We start from the raw sequence: 16,188 nt of genomic DNA, 5'->3' as shown, positions 1-16,188 counted from the left end.
CCCATTAACTATCTTACAATTCTCGCTCATATGCTTGTAAAATTGAACAAAGAAAAATATCATAGGTCGGCCAATTTGACACCTGGATCATTCACTCCCCTATCCCCCTTTCCCATCTCTCACCACTTTAAACACTAACATGCGGCACATACGCCGGCTCCCTCCGCTCGACTCCATTCGCATCCACAAAAGTCGACCTGCCATCCCCAGTCGGAGTCGCATTCACGTTATTAGAAATGTAATGCCTATCCGCCATAACGCTATCCCTATTTCCCGCAACACTCTCACTATACCTCACTTCCTTGCCGACATACTGCACCTCGTCTTTCCGTCCAAAGCTCTTTGCACCGAGCAGGAGCAAGGCAAGGATAGCGAGATCGCAGAGCTGGCCGAAGATGATGAAGAGGAAAGCCAGCGCCTCGGTGGTGCGGCGCGACCAGCGGCGCGAGTTGCGGTAGAGAATGATGAGTTGAGCGATAGAGAAGGCATTGCGGAGCCAGACGAGGGGCGTAACAAGCATTACAAGGCGTGTGAGCGAGGACTGTAATTTATTCTGTCTTTTTTGTTAGCCACTTTCCACCTACAAAAAGAAAGGGGGGGGAGCCGGAACACTCACGCCGGGAAGCCCATTCCTCTTAATCCCCAACCAACACAAAATCGCCTCGAGCGTCACACTCGTCGACGCCGCAATAACAACAGACATGTACGTGACGTATAGCGTGCGAATCACGTAGTCGGATCCAACCTGAGTGGGATACGGCAGCGCGCTGCTTCCGCTACCCCTACGATACAAGCCCAGCGACCAACTCGCAAGTCCCAGCGCGAGAATGGCAACCATCCAGAAGAGATTGAGCGCCACGCTCAGCACACCGGGTTCGCGCAGCTGCGTGGCGTTGCTGTGCACGTGATTTGCATAGATCCAGATTGCGCCGACGATACTGGCGTTCATGAGAATCATGGCGCATTGGTAGAGGAAGGAGAGGATGGAGATGGCCCGGCCGTAGCGCAGGTCTGGGGCGGATGTTGTGGCGCCGGGGTAGCGCGGGTAGGCGTAGGCAGAGGTGATGTAGAAGGGGGAGACGGCGAGGCGCGATTGCAGGGCTACGATTGCGGATTGTGCGGCGTAGCCGAGCATGAGGCAGAAGAGGCCGGTTAAGACGAAGAGTTGGGTGCTGGTCGCACTTGAGAAAGGGAGGGAGGAGTATGTTAGTATGGTATATTGGGGGCTTGGGGAGAGTTGGACTTACCTGTGTCTCTTGCCAGTCGACTGCCACACCTTCATGGCCGTTCGTGATCGACCGGTTGCACCACCACGCAGTTGCTTAGCAAACAGCGCCAGAGCAGCGAGTAAGAGCAGAAACGAGACGCAGGCTGTGACGACATGGAGGGAGAAGATGCCCTTGACGGCACCCGACGCATTCGTTATACCCATCTTTGCCCTTTACTCTGGAAGATTTCCCCCAAGTTTACCAGTGTCAATCTTAGTTGATGTGGGAAAAAGAAGCCCAACGTCTCAGTATAGAAAAAAAGGTTGTAGTGGGTTCTGTCTTTTAAACAGATACCAGAAGTCATGAAGACAAATCCTCTCTTCTATACCTATCATCCCTAACGCCAACGCCTCAGACTATGCCGTCACACACACAACTTCCATGCTTTCCAGCCCAGCTAAACCCTCCCCCTCCCTCAATTCAACCCATCATGACGACCAGCCCTTCACCCCAGTGACGTCCCCCGCAGCCAGAACCAAAGACGTGTGCCATGGAACACCTCCACCTTTCACATCCCCCCACCCCCTAGCCTGCCCAGCGCCCGCCGCCGCCAGCTTCCCCCCGTTAGCCACAGACGACAACACTTTCTCCACCAGCACCACCACAAACCACTTTGCGCCCGCGCGACATGGCCAGCAAATAAGCCACTCCGGGGGTTTGAGGGAAGGCGCCACTTTCAAGCGGTGTTTGCTTGGTCGCCTTTTTCTTTGGCCCTCCCCCCTTGCCGCTGGAACAAGTGACGTTGAGCGTGATGCGCGGTGTCGCGCGGAGCCCAGCGGCATGACGTCGACTACTATTCATTGTTTCGACACCAGCGAAACGAAAGAAGGGAAAGAAAAAAAAAAGTAAAATGACATCGAACGACCAAACAATCAACTAACCTACCCTCTTCCTTTCCTTTTGCAGGGCGTCGGAATTAAGGCCGGGCGGGGCTGGGCCTGTTTGGGGAAGTTTTTTTTTCAGAGCGCCGACTCTGGGATTCTAGGCGTGAGGAAGGAGGAGCGGCGAGGGAAAAGTGGTGGTGTCGTTGGTGCAGTTGATCGGAGGGGTTGTCAGGGATGGAGAGGGAGATCGGCGCTAGGATTTGAGATCTGAGGGCCGCTGATCGGGGGGTGTAGCGGGGGGGACTAGGGAGGGATCGACGGGGCTGGGCGGTGGGAATACAGGTATGTGTACGTGTGTGCGTGGGGTAGGTATATGACTAGGGAATAGTAGACTTGCAACTTTGACTTTCTTTGGGGGGGGGGGGTCTTGTCGGAAAGAGTGATCATTTCTAGTTTGGGGAGGGGGAGGGGATTTGTCACGAACATTATTTGCATTCATCCGATGTGCAACAGCACAGTACATGCGCCAACTTCCTTTTTTGGAATTTCGAATCAATCAATCGCTCTTGCCCACCCCAACAACTCTTCCACTTCCTCTCAGACCCAGTTCTTCGGGGCTCAAGAAGCGGCGTGCGGCCTCGACGTCCTTTGCTCTTCCGCTATGGTTGCTGCTCTTGTTCTTCTTGCCATGCTGTGCGATTTCGTAGTCGTTTTCGTTCCACCATCCGCAGCCGAAGATGACGAAGAGACAAATCACGACAAACAAGGCGATGACTGCGAATACAAAAACCATGAGCGCCCAGACTCCTGAGCTGATGTAGTTGACAAAGGATTCAGAGGCTGAGTTGACGATATGTGTTGCTGTGCCCTTTTTACCATTGGCATCCCAGTCATGGAACCACATCGAGACTTTTCTCGGGCCTTTGGCGCTTCTAGTCCGCGCTGGCGGCCTTTCGATCAAGTGCACCTTGATAATCTCATAGGCGCCGGCTGGATCGCCTGGAGAAAGCAGAGGCCGCTGCATGAGCACCAACTCGACTATCTTCTGCTCTTTTCTGTCTAAGAAGACGGTTAGAGGGGGCGAGGGAAGATCAGACCATAGCTCCATGATGTCGAATTGGAAAAGCAGGGCTTTGGGCTCATCTTTGACACGGGCCAGCGTGTACGAATAAGATGCGCCAAAGTAGCTGCCGCCGAGATTGTCGAGCTGGTTTGAGGAAATGAGCGAGGACACGTCATCGGTGGATATGTCTTCCAGCACTTGATTGGCGTAGATGCGCGGAAGAATCTTGTTGTTTGTTAACAGTGCGGCGTTGTTGATGTTTAGATGGGCTGAGTCGTAGGGTAGTGATATATTCAAGAGCTGCGAAAATTATTATCAGCATATATTTTCTCTTAAAAAAAGCGATATAGTATGGCAACGGTACCAGGGCATTTGCATCTTTTCTTTGCGTCCATGGCGCATCATTGCCTTTCGACGTGTCTTGGTACAAGAACGGACACTCGACGCAAGGAACCTTGGCGATTACGTTGTAGCCTTCAGCCACAGTCGTGATTTCCGGCGCGACTTCTGCGTTGGCAAGTGTAAAGCATGCGATGGCCGAGACCAATGCGGCTACTCGCGATTTCATGTTTGCAGGTGCGAATAGCAAGGCAGGAAAGTAGATTATCTTGACACGTTGGTGGTGTGGCGCGTAAGTCAGCCGCGGCGGGTGGGGGCGGCATCATTTATGTATCATGTGAAGCCGCGACTTAGCGTGTTTGGGATACAAGGTGCTTTACTTTATTTTACTTTTGGGAAAATATTGTGAGCAGACAGCAATGGTTTTTTCCAGAATGGCCTACCTACATCAACACCACCAAAATCAATCTTGTCTTATCAGTTTTCGTTATGTTGCCAAATTCTCCGTCACGCCATTGAAATCCAACAAGTTTACCTCTCTAATCGTACCATCGTGAAGTCAAACATTAAAATAAGAAAACATACCAAAAATGCCCTTGCTATACGAACAATATCAGTGTTTAACATGAACGACTTCCAATTCATCATTCCCCATTTTCACCTTCTCTCCCCCCATGCTGACTCATCAGCATTGCCATGATCTCGTTATCATCATAACCATTGGACAAATTGGAATATGCTTCCTTAGGGGTATTTATTGCCGTGTTTCCATCATGTTCCAACACTCTATCCACACCCTTTGCCTCTTCTTCACACTCTGTCTTCCCGATCAAGGCCTCCCGTATTGTTCTGCAACTGCGAAGCGCCTCGGCGCCCCCGCTCTTCCCTAAGTGTTCTTCAATATCGATCAGTTTCTTCAAGATACGCTCTTGGTTTGATACAGAAGTGTATGGTTGAAGCATAGGGTCAATACTACCGTGGCTGGTGACGGCAAGGGCTCCAATTTCGATAATCTGCCGGCTTCTCTCAAGTTCTTCTGGACGCAACATTTGTCGAAAGAGAGGGCCCTCTGGGAAGGAAGGAAAAAACGGATTGTTGTTTTCTATGATGTGATCTTGATGAGTCGTGTTGGTGTCGAAGTCGGTGTTTTCCATTACGTTCAACGGCGTTCCGATCGGGGTTGGCAGCATACCGCCTACCAATGGGCTAGACTGTAGCGAGTACGGCATGCTTGTAGGCTTCGTCAGCCGGTCTCTAGTTGGGGGACTTTGGCATGAGCCCCTTCCACAGTGCGAGTGTAGGTCTCTCCCCCGTAGTTCTTCAGGTATAGTTCTGGCACGTGGTGCTTGGAGACGGATGAAGGTTGGGTTCGGTATGCTTGCTGCTACGACTCGGTCCATGTCGCCATGACTGAGTGATCTTCGGCGACTGCCGGGCTGCACCAGCTGTGCTGAATAGAGTTGGACGTTGTTCGTCTGTGATTTGATGGGAAAAGGTCGAGAATTGAAGACGGGCTGAGGTATACTCGTTTCGTAAGGCTGATAAGTTTTTAATGGATGAGGATGCGGCTTGTCCGCTTCTGGAGTAGGATACGCTGATGAGTGCCGATTAGAGCTGTGATTTGAGGGTTCAGGCGTCGATATGACGGAGGAGCTTGATGAGTCGGCAGGCAATCGTGAGACATCTCCGTATGCGAAGTCAGTGCCGTCAAACACTTCGCTATTGTTCGAAGAGAAGATGGCTCCATCCGAACCACTAGAGCCAAATAATTCCTCAAAGTCGGCCTTGAAGAACTGATCCTGATTTGAAGACGAAAGAAACGGATCTTCAGTGACTCCATCGAATGGCGTGCTTGACTGAGACATTGCGCATTATCCCAATTTATCACAATAGCTTCGGAGTGGTAGGAAGAGCGTGTGATCGATGGTGGCACAAAATTCTGGAGTTGCGGGAAGGATGTTGCACAGAAGGTGGAAAGCCGCGTGATCGACGTCCAGATATAGTCGTCAAGCTGTTTATGGGCTGGTCTGGGCTGAGACATATAGCTGAAGAGAGCTTGGTAGACTTGTTGACCACACTGCGGTGAGCGAATCATGGAATAGCTGCTTGATGCATGGCCCAAGGCAAACACCCTTGAGCTGTGGACCAGCCTGGGCTTAGATATTTTAGAGCATTGTTTGTGCAGCACACTATGATTAAACATTTCATAGTGTACATCTTGATCTTTTTTGCCGTACATGTCATGCTGTGATACAATTAGTCTGAGTCAACTCCATTACAAGTGCACAGATCCTCCAAGAAGCCGTGTTCGTTCACCTGGTTTTTGAGTCTTGATCTCAGAAGTGTTTCACTAATGCTGCCTTGATGCGACAAATCATGAATTTATGGAAATTTGTCGCCTTGTAGCGGTACCTAGCATGTTTTTCCTCGTAGGAATACCAGATAATCATACATGGAATAGCTTGCCTTCCTCATCGGTGCAAGCTGGTGCGCCGTTCATCATAATTTACACGATATTAATATACATGTGAGAACTCGTAAAAAAGTAGAACGCCATATTCACTCCTTCTTGTCCTCATTACCTTTGCCCTTCTTCTTATCCCAATTCCACACGTCCCAAATCTGTTCCATGATCAAATCTCCATAGCCCTTGCCCTCTTCAAGCGCCTTCCTCTCTTCCTCTAGACGCCTCTCCTTCCATCCCTCGTCTTCATCTCCCATCCACAATTTTCCTAGTACGCCCTTTTGCTGTCCCTCCTTTCGCTCGAGCGCCTTCCTGCCCTTTTCCCTCTCCTCTTGCAGTATCCTCTGTGTTTCTCGCGCTCGGTCCGTGGGAAGTTCCATTGCGCGCATGGGTGAAAGGTTCTGTACGAGGCCCCGGCCGGTGCGAAGGGTGATTAGGTGGTCAGCGGACAAGTAGAACCCGATTCCTAGCGAGAAAGTATAGAGGTCCAATTTTCGCGGTGGGAGCAGTGCAATTATCGGACATATCACAAGCCCTCCAATCGCCAGATTTCGTACTATACGCTCATAGCGCTGTTGTTGTTCTAGGGCTAGGCGTTGTTCTGGTGGGACGGGCACGTTTTGTATGGGATTCGGGGTCGCCATCGGCGGCGTTAGGGCTGCCTGTAGAACCGGAGCACAAGATGGGAGATTTGTAATGAAGTGTTTATTTAATGTTTGGTCTGTTTGCAAAGTTTCTAGGGTAGCGTGGCGGGGAGTTTTGTGAATGTCAGGTCGAAAAAGTTCAATGATGCAAAGACCGAGCGGTTAGCTTCCGCTCGGCTGCAGCTTCCCCACTAGAGCGGAAGGGCTGCGGAGAGCGCATGTACAGTACAAACCAGCTCGCGATATCCAAACAACAATGCGATCCAGTGTCTTACTGGGACCGATTTTCTATCCAAAACAAGTGACGCTGAGGCAATTTAAATCTGAGACCACAATTGCCTGGCACGAATTCGCTACACTGCCAGCGCACCGGCAGAGCTCGTGCTATGCTGCCAGGGTCTTGCACCCTTTTGCCAGAGAGACGGCGCATCATCATCGAAATTTTCGTCTTTTTACGTCGGTTCTGTCGTCAAATCGCTCCGTGTCGTACCTCACAGGCCCATCATCTTTCCTCTCTCCTGTCTGCTCAAACACACCACTACTCCTCAGCCGTTTCGTCGGTGTTTTCTCGTATTCGCCTCCACTTTGCTGGTTCTTCAAGCCTTCTTCCTCTGTCGCGGCCGGCCCGCCTGAGCTGGGCGCATCCTCGTATTCATCGTACTTTCGCTTCTGTGCAGTGCTAGGAGTCTGCATCAAGCGCCGCAAACGGCTCTCCTGTAGCCGTCTATTGACTTCTTCTGTAACATCGATGTGCTGAACTATGTGGGCTCCTTCCGCTTGCGCTGTTTTTGCGCGTGGCGTGGGTGATTGGCCGGTGAGAGGGGATATCGCATGCGAACTTGATGCGTGAGTCTGGGTGTTGGGTGTCGGCGAAGCGTACTTTGCGCCTTCAAGGCTGAGTCGCTTGTTTGAAGTCTTGACCTGCTTCTGTGTAAGGATGCATTATGAGCGTAGGCGATGCGCGTGCGTACCTTCTTCTCCGCCAATCCCTCGCTTTCAAGCTGGTCCCTAAACCTCTTCATGTCGTCATGCAGTCTACCCGATTTGTTGCGCAACGATATAAGATCCGTCGCCAGCCAGTCGGGGGCATTGTGATCTGTCGCCTCAAGAGTCTCGTTGAGAAATAGCAGCTGGACGCGTAGGCTGTTAATATGTTGGTCAAAATCCTAGTAAGTGAATAAGTTGTTTGTCAATTTAGGTAACCGAGTGAATTACATCGAGCGATAGTCTTGCCATGTTGTGTGATGAAGCTAGTGTGAAGGGCAAGGAAGGTCGTATGCAGGAGACTTTGAGATTGCGGACTCCCGAACTGCAGGCGGCTCAAGCTAAACCCCTGTTTAGCAATGTTCCGACACACTTCCGATCGGAACCTGCTTCATTTCCTCAAAGCTGTGTAACACGAGGTCTCGATGCGTTTGGCCAGCACCAAAGTCTGGCAGATGAACCAGTGTATTTCAACATTGTAAACACCTTCTTTAAAATTGACCTAGTCTTCGTACCAGGAACAAAGGAGAAGTAGTAACAAACCCCAACACTAGTCCAACAAAGCCAGTGCATGCAGTATCGGCTTGCAACAAACGCAACCTTCCTGTCCTTGCCTTATCATCCGGTAGCTTTATCTCCTATAAATCCCCAATCCAAGGGACTGGAGGAGCCAGGCTGTGTCCGTGCTGTATGATGTGTGTGGCTTAGCATTGACACCGTTAGTCGGACTACCAGACCATATAGGCTATGGGCAACCTAACTAGCATTTCCCATTCGGGTATTTGAACCGAAGGATCAAGATAGAAGTGAGGCCTCTTGCTGAGACATGCCTCGTACCAAGCAGGATTACGTGTCTGTGAAGATAATGTAGATTCTGACCCCCCTCATCCTTCATCTTCGTCTCCAAAGGTAAGCTTGACTGCTTTGGCTTTCTTTTTTGGCTTCTTGGCTGGTTTGGTGGTAGGCTTTTCGGCATCCCCTTCTATTTCGCTCCTGCCATCGCCTTGATCGTCGCCAATGATCTTCGCGGCCTTGCGCTTCTTTGTATTTGCACCAACTTCAGCAATCTTGTCTTTGGGTTTCGACTCATCTTGCTTGGTTGCCTTTTGCCCGGCTTCATCTGTTACCGAGTCTTCTTCGCCCTTGCTGTCCTTGCCAGAGACGAGCGCATCATACTCCTCTTTGCTCAACGACTGGTTAGTATCTTCCAAGACGTATGTCGGCGCATCATCTTCATCATCATCCTTGTTCATCCTCTTGTTTCTGGCAATGGGATGCTCATGACGAGCGGTATCCCCACTTTGAAGTTGCCCACGTAGCCGCTGTAAGAAGGCTGGCTGAGAGCTGTCTGCGCTAATCAGTACCGCTTCCACTCTTCTGCTGGCGCACTCACCAAACTGTAGGTCCTTGGCCTTGAAGCTCATGGTGAGGTCGGTGGTGCAAGGGCTGGTAATGCAGGACTCTATGCCGAAGCCTGGATGGGATTGCAGGGCTGGAGTGATGTTGTATCTCTGTCGCTTACGTAGCGGCAGTCTCCCGTGCGGCCCCTTCAGAGTCTCGTGCGTGTCCCTGAACCAGAAATGGAGCGAATTCTCTGCGACTCCCTATTGATAGGCTGCTCAGGGTACAGGTACAGAGGCTGTGTGTCGGGCCTAGTGCGTGAAAGATCCAGCCCTCACAGCTGCAGCCTCCTGCATTGGCTAGCTGCACCTATCTGCCTGCACCTATCGAGCTGCGTTCTACCTACTTTAGTGAGCTTGGCGCGTCTCCACCGATATGTTCCCTGTCAATTAGCACTTCTCAAAACGCATACGCAATCGCCGACCGTTAATAATTTACACTCGACAACCCTGGTTTCCCCTTTCGACACTCCCCCGACCTCTCGACTTACAGAGTGTCGCGCAGAGCCCAGATTCCCATTGATGGTCGCATACCGGTTCTGAACTGCCACCCAACGACACCTGCACTCCTCACTCGCCCCAACCCTGGCCGTATCAAAACACATATCTGGCCGCCTACGACTGGCATCACCTAGCAAAGAACTGCCACTGGCAGTAACGTCTTTCTCCAAGGCCGCTATCGTAGCGTTGCAACCATGGGCCTCCTACAGGATATGACGCAGAGACTGCCAACGACAAAAGAGAGCCTGGACAGATTCGACGACATCTCGCGCCGCGCTGAAAAGACGACTCCCCGATTGTCCTTCTTCCGCCGCCGGGTGCGACTGAAGGGATCCTCGTCCGTTTCCATTCCACTGGGCCTGGTGCTCCTCTTCCCATGTCTTGTAATAATCATTATCATAATTCTTTTCGTGAGGTCGCCAGACTCTCAGGGTATTATGAACATGCCTGCGGGCACCCCGCCGTCAATAAGGTACCATCGCCCCAATTACAGCAGCATCCACTAGGCGGCTAACAATTCACAGGAAGATCAGCGAAAAATACGACAAGCCCTTCGCTGTAGGCTGTCTGGAGCCCCAGGTCAACGGACCCCGAGCGAACGCTGCCTTCGTAGTGCTAGCAAGAAATAAGGAGCTAGACGGCGTCATCCAGTCGATTAAATCCATCGAGAGGCATTTCAATCGGTGGTTCCATTACCCATACGTCTTCCTCAATGACGGCGACTTCAACGAGACATTCAGGGAGGTGGTCTTGAAGCATGTTAGTGCTCCGGTCGAGTGGGGCAAGATACCGCCAGAGCAGTGGGGCTTCCCAGACTGGGTCGACCCTGATGTTGCTAAAGAGGGCATCGCAAAGCAGGGAGACAATGCCATCATGTACGGTGGCATGGAAAGTTATCATCACATGTGTCGGTTCTACTCAGGGTAGGTTCGAGAAGAAAAAAACACTGCAAACTGAGGCTAGGCTGACGATCCACAGCAAGTTCTACCAGCACGAGCTACTTGCCAAATACGACTGGTACTGGCGTCTCGAGCCGGAGATTAAGTACTTCTGCGACATCACGTATGACCCTTTCATCCACATGATTCGGAATAAGAAGACGTACGGCTTTACAATTGCTGTGAAAGAGTTGAGGGAGACAGTGCCCAACATCTGGAGATATGCATCAGCATACAAACGAAACAACAACCTCACTTCCAAGGGCATGTGGGAAATGTTCGTCGAGAAGCCTAAACCTGAGGACGAGAATGCACAAAAGAATGAGCCCAAGCCGAAGAAGGCCTTCTTTCCCCAAGATATCATGGACTCAGAGTTTGGCTCAGACGCGTTGCCTGAAATCCACCCCGAAAACATGGAGGGCGAATCGTACAACATGTGTCATTTCTGGAGCAACTTCGAGATTGCCAACCTAAACTGGTTCCGCAGCCAAGAGTACAACGATTTCTTCGAGCTGATGGATCGCAGCGGTGGCTTCTGGATGGAGAGATGGGGAGACGCGCCCATCCACTCGCTAGCTGTGGGAGCACTGCTTGGACCCGAGGACATCCACTACTTCCGCGACTTTGGGTACCGGCATACTACTATTCAGCATTGTCCCGCCAATGCCCCTGCACGGCAACTGCCTAGAGATCCCTACCTGGAGCTGACAACAGAGAACGAGAAGGAGCGAATTGAGGAAGACAAGTACTGGGCGACGCCAGACCCTGTCAAAGAAAATGGCGTCGGGTGCCGCTGTAAATGTGACACGGATATCGTCGAGGTGGAAGGCAAAGAGGGATCTTGCTTCCCCGAGTGGGTCGAGGTGGCGGGCGGTTGGGCTTCGCCCTAGGCACCAGAACCGTGGTCTCTTCGTGTTGCGTACTTTTCTACCAGCCTCCAGTGAGCATTTTGTGGGCGCATTAGCATTGACTACTGGTTTCAGTAAGGCGTAAGGTGTTGGTATTGCATGTCTGTTGGGCAGCCTTCCAGCAGAGGATCATCAGGACTATGCGGGCGTTGTCGGTGCGCCTCGGTTGCTGCATGTGGGCGGAATTGCCATATATCTACGAAGACGAACCACATTTCAAAATGTATGAGTAGACTTATCGCCTGGAAGTAAACCTTATTAGCGGTTATGACTGTTCCTCTGTCGCGGATTTGGTGTTCGCCCCCACCCCCTTTGTTCATGTGAACCATGTATCGTACCCTATCGCTTACTATGCGGGGTACCCCCGTTGGCATCATCCCGCCTTCACCATGCACCCAGCTGCGCCGTGCCATTATCGCTGTTTGCGTGTACTTTGAACAATCACCTGGATTGAATGCAAACATTTGAACCATCGCACACTCTCACAGTAAGCAAGCCCGCATGTGCTTTCATTTGCTCTGTATCTGCCCCACCCTGCCCCAAGGCACCCTGACGCGCCTCGCCCGTTGCTAGTCAGGCAGCGGCGACCAGGTGCCCACTGCTACCTATTCCCACCCTTGCCCCTCCATCTACTTACCTTCCTCCTCCACACCTGGGGAGTTGCAAACACACTGTCTCCTACATGAATTCAAGCTGACATGCCTTCTAGCGAATCTCTTGCTTCTCCAGATCTCAAGTTTCCTCCCGTGCGAGTGAACGGATCACTGACAAGGCTTGACCTTGAAACGCTTATGATGCGGTCCACCCAACGCCCGCAGCCGGAAGAGGCAAGCAGCGCTCTTGAAGATAGCAACTATGATATGCTCGGCGATGGGGTAATGGATGTCTCGGACGATGAAGCTCACACGGCATCGATCGCCTCGACCGACGCTCCAACTCCCGATGACACATCCGACGAGTTCACTGACGATGAGGCCGACTACGAGATGGGTGACCGAGGCTTACAAGATAGCATCTATTCATCGCAAGCCGAACCCCCAGAGCAGCAATCCGACGCACGCCCCGCATTAACAGGCGAGGACTCGACGTTGACCGAAGTGCCGTCATACCTGTCTGGGAGTGAGAGCTCCTGGCGCATCACACTAGACGAGCAGCCAACGGACAATGATGAGGTTGTCCAGGGAGGTAATGTCATTCAGAGCTCGACTGACTATACGGACGAGCTCCCACAAGTATTCAGCCGTTACGGCTGTGAGGAGGTCAGGCTGTCCGTAAAGGCAGCCTTGTCGAAACACCCCTTGCCCCCTCCAGATTCGTACAAGATACTATACATTGGAATGCCTGAGAGATGGGCAGAAGACATCACCACTACCCAGATTGCAATGGCACTCGGTGCTTACCCTAGCCTCTCCAAGTCGGTCATGGTACGCGGGCAGGTCGAACCATACGTTCCTGTCCCGCAAGTTTCTCGCTGCACTGGTCTTGAGGTTGTGACCTCACGTGGAAAGCCAACACGTATTCTGGCCAAACTAGAGGGTGGCACGCAGCTCGAGTTCAGCCGTAGCACAGCCGCTCACTCTCTAGACCGGCCAGATCTTGTCATCATGTGTCATCGAACACAGCCACACTCGCCTACTGAAAGAGAGGCCGTTGATTTCGCCAGAACGATCTTTGCCTATGCCGAGATACCATGTATCGAACTTGCTCAGGTCATTCCCCATGGTATTCCATCGCTCGTGGAGGACCCGGCAGCGTTGCAAGTGCACGTTGAGGGCCGAGACGACCCAAACACTGACTACGAGCTGAAAGCAGTTCTGCCCCTGAATCATCGCGGCTTTAGTAGATTGGATCCATCGCAACTCAATCGTCACCTTGCCTACATCAGCCCTCGCCTCGTGACTGCACGAGACAGAAAAGACAGCACGAAGGCACGGACATCATGGATTGGTGGTAAGGTCAAGACGTTCACGAAGAAGATTGGAGTGCAGTTACCCTCGGCAAGAATGCTCATATCTGCGCTGGTTCTGTGTGTATTGATACCCGCCCTATTCCAGGGCGCAGCCTTTGCCCCTATGCTACTCCAGAAGGCTTCACAAAGCGTATCAGCATTATCAGTCCTCTCTGAGGTGGAAAACATTGACCCAAGCATTACTCCTGTTGCGTCGGAATCTTCAAGACTCGTGACACCCATCTCTTCTTTGTCTACCCCAACAGCAATGGGAGCTCTTACAGTCATACCAGCTTCACTGAAGCAGCCTGGCAAGAATTCAAAGACAGAAGATGGAAAGACTGGAAGCTTTGAGCTCCAAGCCACTGGGGATCACCAATTCATACTTCGCCCTTCAAAGGCGTTTTCTTCGAGGCGTAAGAGACCTCAACTTCAAATCCAGATTGCTCGCCATTCGCAACAGGTTCCTATCCGGTACAATCGAACCATAACTGGAGAATACATTGTTGACCTCGAACACAAGTATCCATACGACAAGTTCAACGTCAGCATTGCAACTCACTCAAAGCCCCTTCTGCGACAGTCCTTTGAAGTCATGCTCGGCCACAACAAGTCGATGCTGGAACAATTCATGGATAATGCCAGATCTGGTCTCATGAGTACCCAAGATGCTTTGCGAAACGTTTCCTTGATAGCGACTCAACACATACAAACCTACATGGATGTGCGGAATATCGATGCCGCCAGTGCCTCTGAGCAGATGCAACAGGTCCGGCGGAAATTCCAGGAGCAATTGCAGGCGAAAGGTCGTCTGGCAAAGGAGATACCTGGGGCGGCATGGGTGGGTCTACGCGAGGCGACAGCACCGATACGCACGTCACGGACAATGAAGAGAGCTAGGATGAATGCACTTCGCCTTCGATGCAAGATGGAAATGGCTACAGGACTATCTGGAAAAGATGGCGAAGAGAAGCAGAGCTGGGCATGCTCTAAAGTGAGGGGGAATATGTGAGGTGGGGTTGGATAGAGTGTACTCAGACACTCAAGTCCATAGGGGAAACACTGTGGGAGGATACTATGTTTGCTTCTGAGTTTTTCTTTGGAGGGGTAGAATATGTATATGTTGCAACAGCATTTATTGATGGACACAAGGGCGTGGAGTTATGAACATGATACCCGGTGTGCACACTGAACTGGTTGAGGCGAATTGGCGCGTGGCGTTTGTATGGGGGCGTTGGGCTGATGGGTTGCTGAAGTCGGGTTACAGTTTTAATGTATTTAGCACAGTGATACTTTGGCCGAATGAAGCCTTGCGCCTCAGACTTGGTGTACCAATGTACATATGCTAACGATTTTGCGTTTTACTTGTTTTGATGTTGTACATTAGTGCACGGAAAGCAGCATGTGCACTGCAGGAAAGGTTGTGACACAGGACGTTGACGGAATAGCATGTTGGGCAGGGGTGGCACGCACGTCAGAGGGCCTAAAGAGGTAAAGCGCGAGAGGGAGGGGCATGCATCCCACTTGCTCAATTTGTGGGCAGACTGTTTGACACTGAACACCCACTCCTGTACCTACCTAACACAAAGACTTTGTCTCGCCACTACATACCAGCCCCTAGTATACATTACCAGTACAACAACCATGTCTGAAGCAGCCAAGCCCGACCCCGCCGCCGACCAGGCCGCCAACCCTGGTCCAACTCTTGTCAAGGACGAGACTGCAAAGGTGACAACTGACAAGGCTGCCGACAAGGCCGAGGCGACGACGGAGAGCACAGACAATAAGCCCCTCACGGAGAAGGCGACAGAGGCGGCAGGCGCGGTAAAGGACAACGTTTTCTCCATGTTTGGTGGCGGACCCGCAAAGGCGAAGAAGGAAGAGGCCGATGACGTTGACGAGCCCTCAGGCTCTTCCAAGAACAAGGGCGATGTCGGTATCTCTGTCCAAGTGGTTTGGAAGTTATGCTAACGTTACACCAGGACGAGAACCCAGAGAACGAGGAGCCTGATGTTGAGTTCCAGCCCGTCGTCCACCTTACCGAGAAGGTTGACACCAAGACCAACGAGGAGCTTGAGGAGCAAGTGTTCAAGATGCGCGCCAAGCTGTTCAAGTTTGACAGGGAGTCACGGGAGTGGAAGGAGCGAGGCACTGGCGATGTTCGGTTACTGAAGCACAAGGAGAACGGCAAGACGCGCCTTGTCATGCGACGAGACAAGACCCTCAAGGTTTGCGCCAACCACTACGGTATGAAGTGACTCAATTGGAACGATGAGATGATAATACTGAGACGTGTATAGTTGTTCCCGACATGAAGCTGTCACCCAACGTAGGCAGCGACCGCAGCTGGGTCTGGAACGCCGCAGCCGATGTCAGTGAGGGCGAGCCTGAGGCGCAGACGCTTGCGATCCGTTTTGCCAACAGTGAGAGTAAGTAGCGATTTGTTTGTTTAGATGACAAAAGGAGGCTAACCATTTGTGTCAGACGCCAACCAGTTCAAGGAGGCTTTCATCAAGGCCCAGCAAGAGAACGAGGCGCTCTTCGGCAAGGCGGAGTAAGAGAGGTCACGATAAGGCCGAGGAAAAGGTACCGAGGGATGATGGACGATGGACGATGGACGAGCATGAGCATGCATTGCACGAATAGCGAGGAACGGTTTGGGATGATATTATATCCTGGCGGTAGTAGACGTGCCCCATTCTCAGCACAACAATTAGATAGTAACTCAGCAGCCTGACTAATAAAGTCAATGGCATTTTCCCCAAGTCGGCTTTCCATGTAAATTGCCAGTGCCATATTATCTCTACCCATACCAGCACTGTGCCAGACCTTCTCTCACTCTCACTCTCACCTGGCGGCGTGAGAAAGGGGTGTAATAAGGGCCATGGTTCTGGTATCAGCAGGGCT

General features: G+C 51.7%; 7 protein-coding genes across 7 annotated transcripts; 1 reads left to right on the top strand and 6 right to left on the bottom strand.

Annotated features, from left to right (window-relative positions):
* Positions 1–127: 127 nt before the first annotated feature.
* On the bottom strand, positions 128–1,432 carry PSV08DRAFT_363981 (uncharacterized protein; the record flags this gene model as incomplete). Its single annotated transcript, XM_014227580.1, has 3 exons — positions 128–553; positions 617–1,181; positions 1,248–1,432. The coding sequence occupies 3 exons, from the start codon at positions 1,430–1,432 to the stop codon at positions 128–130; spliced, it is 1,176 nt and encodes a 391-aa protein (XP_014083055.1).
* A 1,091-nt stretch (positions 1,433–2,523) lies between these two features.
* PSV08DRAFT_315385 (uncharacterized protein) lies at positions 2,524–3,781 on the bottom strand. The gene is made up of 2 exons (XM_014227581.2): positions 3,520–3,781; positions 2,524–3,455 (listed from the first exon to the last, which is right to left on the bottom strand). Exons 1-2 carry the CDS (start codon positions 3,721–3,723, stop codon positions 2,649–2,651), a joined length of 1,011 nt encoding a protein of 336 aa, XP_014083056.1. The 5' UTR covers positions 3,724–3,781; the 3' UTR covers positions 2,524–2,648.
* A 357-nt stretch (positions 3,782–4,138) lies between these two features.
* Positions 4,139–5,359, bottom strand: PSV08DRAFT_249341 (uncharacterized protein; the record flags this gene model as incomplete). The annotated part of the gene is made up of 1 exon (XM_014227582.1): positions 4,139–5,359. The coding sequence occupies one exon, from the start codon at positions 5,357–5,359 to the stop codon at positions 4,139–4,141; it is 1,221 nt and encodes a 406-aa protein (XP_014083057.1).
* A 694-nt stretch (positions 5,360–6,053) lies between these two features.
* PSV08DRAFT_353647 (uncharacterized protein) lies at positions 6,054–6,602 on the bottom strand (the record flags this gene model as incomplete). The annotated part of the gene is made up of 1 exon (XM_014227583.1): positions 6,054–6,602. The coding sequence occupies one exon, from the start codon at positions 6,600–6,602 to the stop codon at positions 6,054–6,056; it is 549 nt and encodes a 182-aa protein (XP_014083058.1).
* Positions 6,603–6,788: 186 nt separating this feature from the next.
* PSV08DRAFT_7037 (uncharacterized protein) lies at positions 6,789–7,846 on the bottom strand. The gene is made up of 3 exons (XM_014227584.2): positions 7,818–7,846; positions 7,574–7,768; positions 6,789–7,523 (listed from the first exon to the last, which is right to left on the bottom strand). Exons 1-3 carry the CDS (start codon positions 7,836–7,838, stop codon positions 7,035–7,037), a joined length of 705 nt encoding a protein of 234 aa, XP_014083059.1. The 5' UTR covers positions 7,839–7,846; the 3' UTR covers positions 6,789–7,034.
* A 582-nt stretch (positions 7,847–8,428) lies between these two features.
* Positions 8,429–9,218, bottom strand: PSV08DRAFT_363977 (uncharacterized protein). The gene is made up of 2 exons (XM_014227585.1): positions 8,980–9,218; positions 8,429–8,934 (listed from the first exon to the last, which is right to left on the bottom strand). Exons 1-2 carry the CDS (start codon positions 9,008–9,010, stop codon positions 8,471–8,473), a joined length of 495 nt encoding a protein of 164 aa, XP_014083060.1. The 5' UTR covers positions 9,011–9,218; the 3' UTR covers positions 8,429–8,470.
* A 188-nt stretch (positions 9,219–9,406) lies between these two features.
* PSV08DRAFT_411083 (glycosyltransferase family 15 protein) lies at positions 9,407–16,060 on the top strand. The gene is made up of 9 exons (XM_014227588.2): positions 9,407–9,959; positions 10,012–10,410; positions 10,466–11,220; positions 11,420–11,488; positions 12,027–14,289; positions 14,916–15,213; positions 15,264–15,528; positions 15,582–15,710; positions 15,766–16,060. Exons 1-9 carry the CDS (start codon positions 9,682–9,684, stop codon positions 15,837–15,839), a joined length of 4,530 nt encoding a protein of 1,509 aa, XP_014083063.2. The 5' UTR covers positions 9,407–9,681; the 3' UTR covers positions 15,840–16,060.
* The last annotated feature ends 128 nt before the right edge of the window (positions 16,061–16,188 follow it).

The sequence above is a fragment of the Bipolaris maydis genome (genome assembly GCF_028858645.1).
Source record: "Bipolaris maydis strain C4 unplaced genomic scaffold PSV08scaffold_10, whole genome shotgun sequence".
NCBI lineage: Eukaryota > Fungi > Ascomycota > Dothideomycetes > Pleosporales > Pleosporaceae > Bipolaris > Bipolaris maydis.
This window is presented reverse-complemented; position numbering and strand designations above follow the sequence as displayed.

Bases quoted from the DNA above. Each gene is read 5' to 3' on its own strand.
- PSV08DRAFT_315385 (XM_014227581.2), bottom strand. From the start codon at position 3,723: ATGAAATCGCGAGTAGCCGCATTGGTCTCGGCCATCGCATGCTTTACA. The intron at 3,456-3,519 runs GTACCGTTGCCA...TAATTTTCGCAG, and splicing joins GAAAAGATGCAAATGCCCTG to CTCTTGAATATATCACTACC.
- PSV08DRAFT_411083 (XM_014227588.2), top strand. From the start codon at position 9,682: ATGGGCCTCCTACAGGATATGACGCAGAGACTGCCAACGACAAAAGAG. The intron at 11,489-12,026 runs GTGCGCCTCGGT...CATGAATTCAAG, and splicing joins GGACTATGCGGGCGTTGTCG to CTGACATGCCTTCTAGCGAA. The intron at 15,214-15,263 runs GTCGGTATCTCT...ACGTTACACCAG, and splicing joins CTTCCAAGAACAAGGGCGAT to GACGAGAACCCAGAGAACGA.
- PSV08DRAFT_7037 (XM_014227584.2), bottom strand. From the start codon at position 7,838: ATGGCAAGACTATCGCTCGAT. The intron at 7,769-7,817 runs GTAATTCACTCG...TTCACTTACTAG, and splicing joins TGGCAAGACTATCGCTCGAT to GATTTTGACCAACATATTAA. The intron at 7,524-7,573 runs GTACGCACGCGC...ACACAGAAGCAG, and splicing joins AGGGATTGGCGGAGAAGAAG to GTCAAGACTTCAAACAAGCG.
- PSV08DRAFT_363977 (XM_014227585.1), bottom strand. From the start codon at position 9,010: ATGAGCTTCAAGGCCAAGGACCTACAGTTTG. The intron at 8,935-8,979 runs GTGAGTGCGCCA...TGATTAGCGCAG, and splicing joins GGCCAAGGACCTACAGTTTG to ACAGCTCTCAGCCAGCCTTC.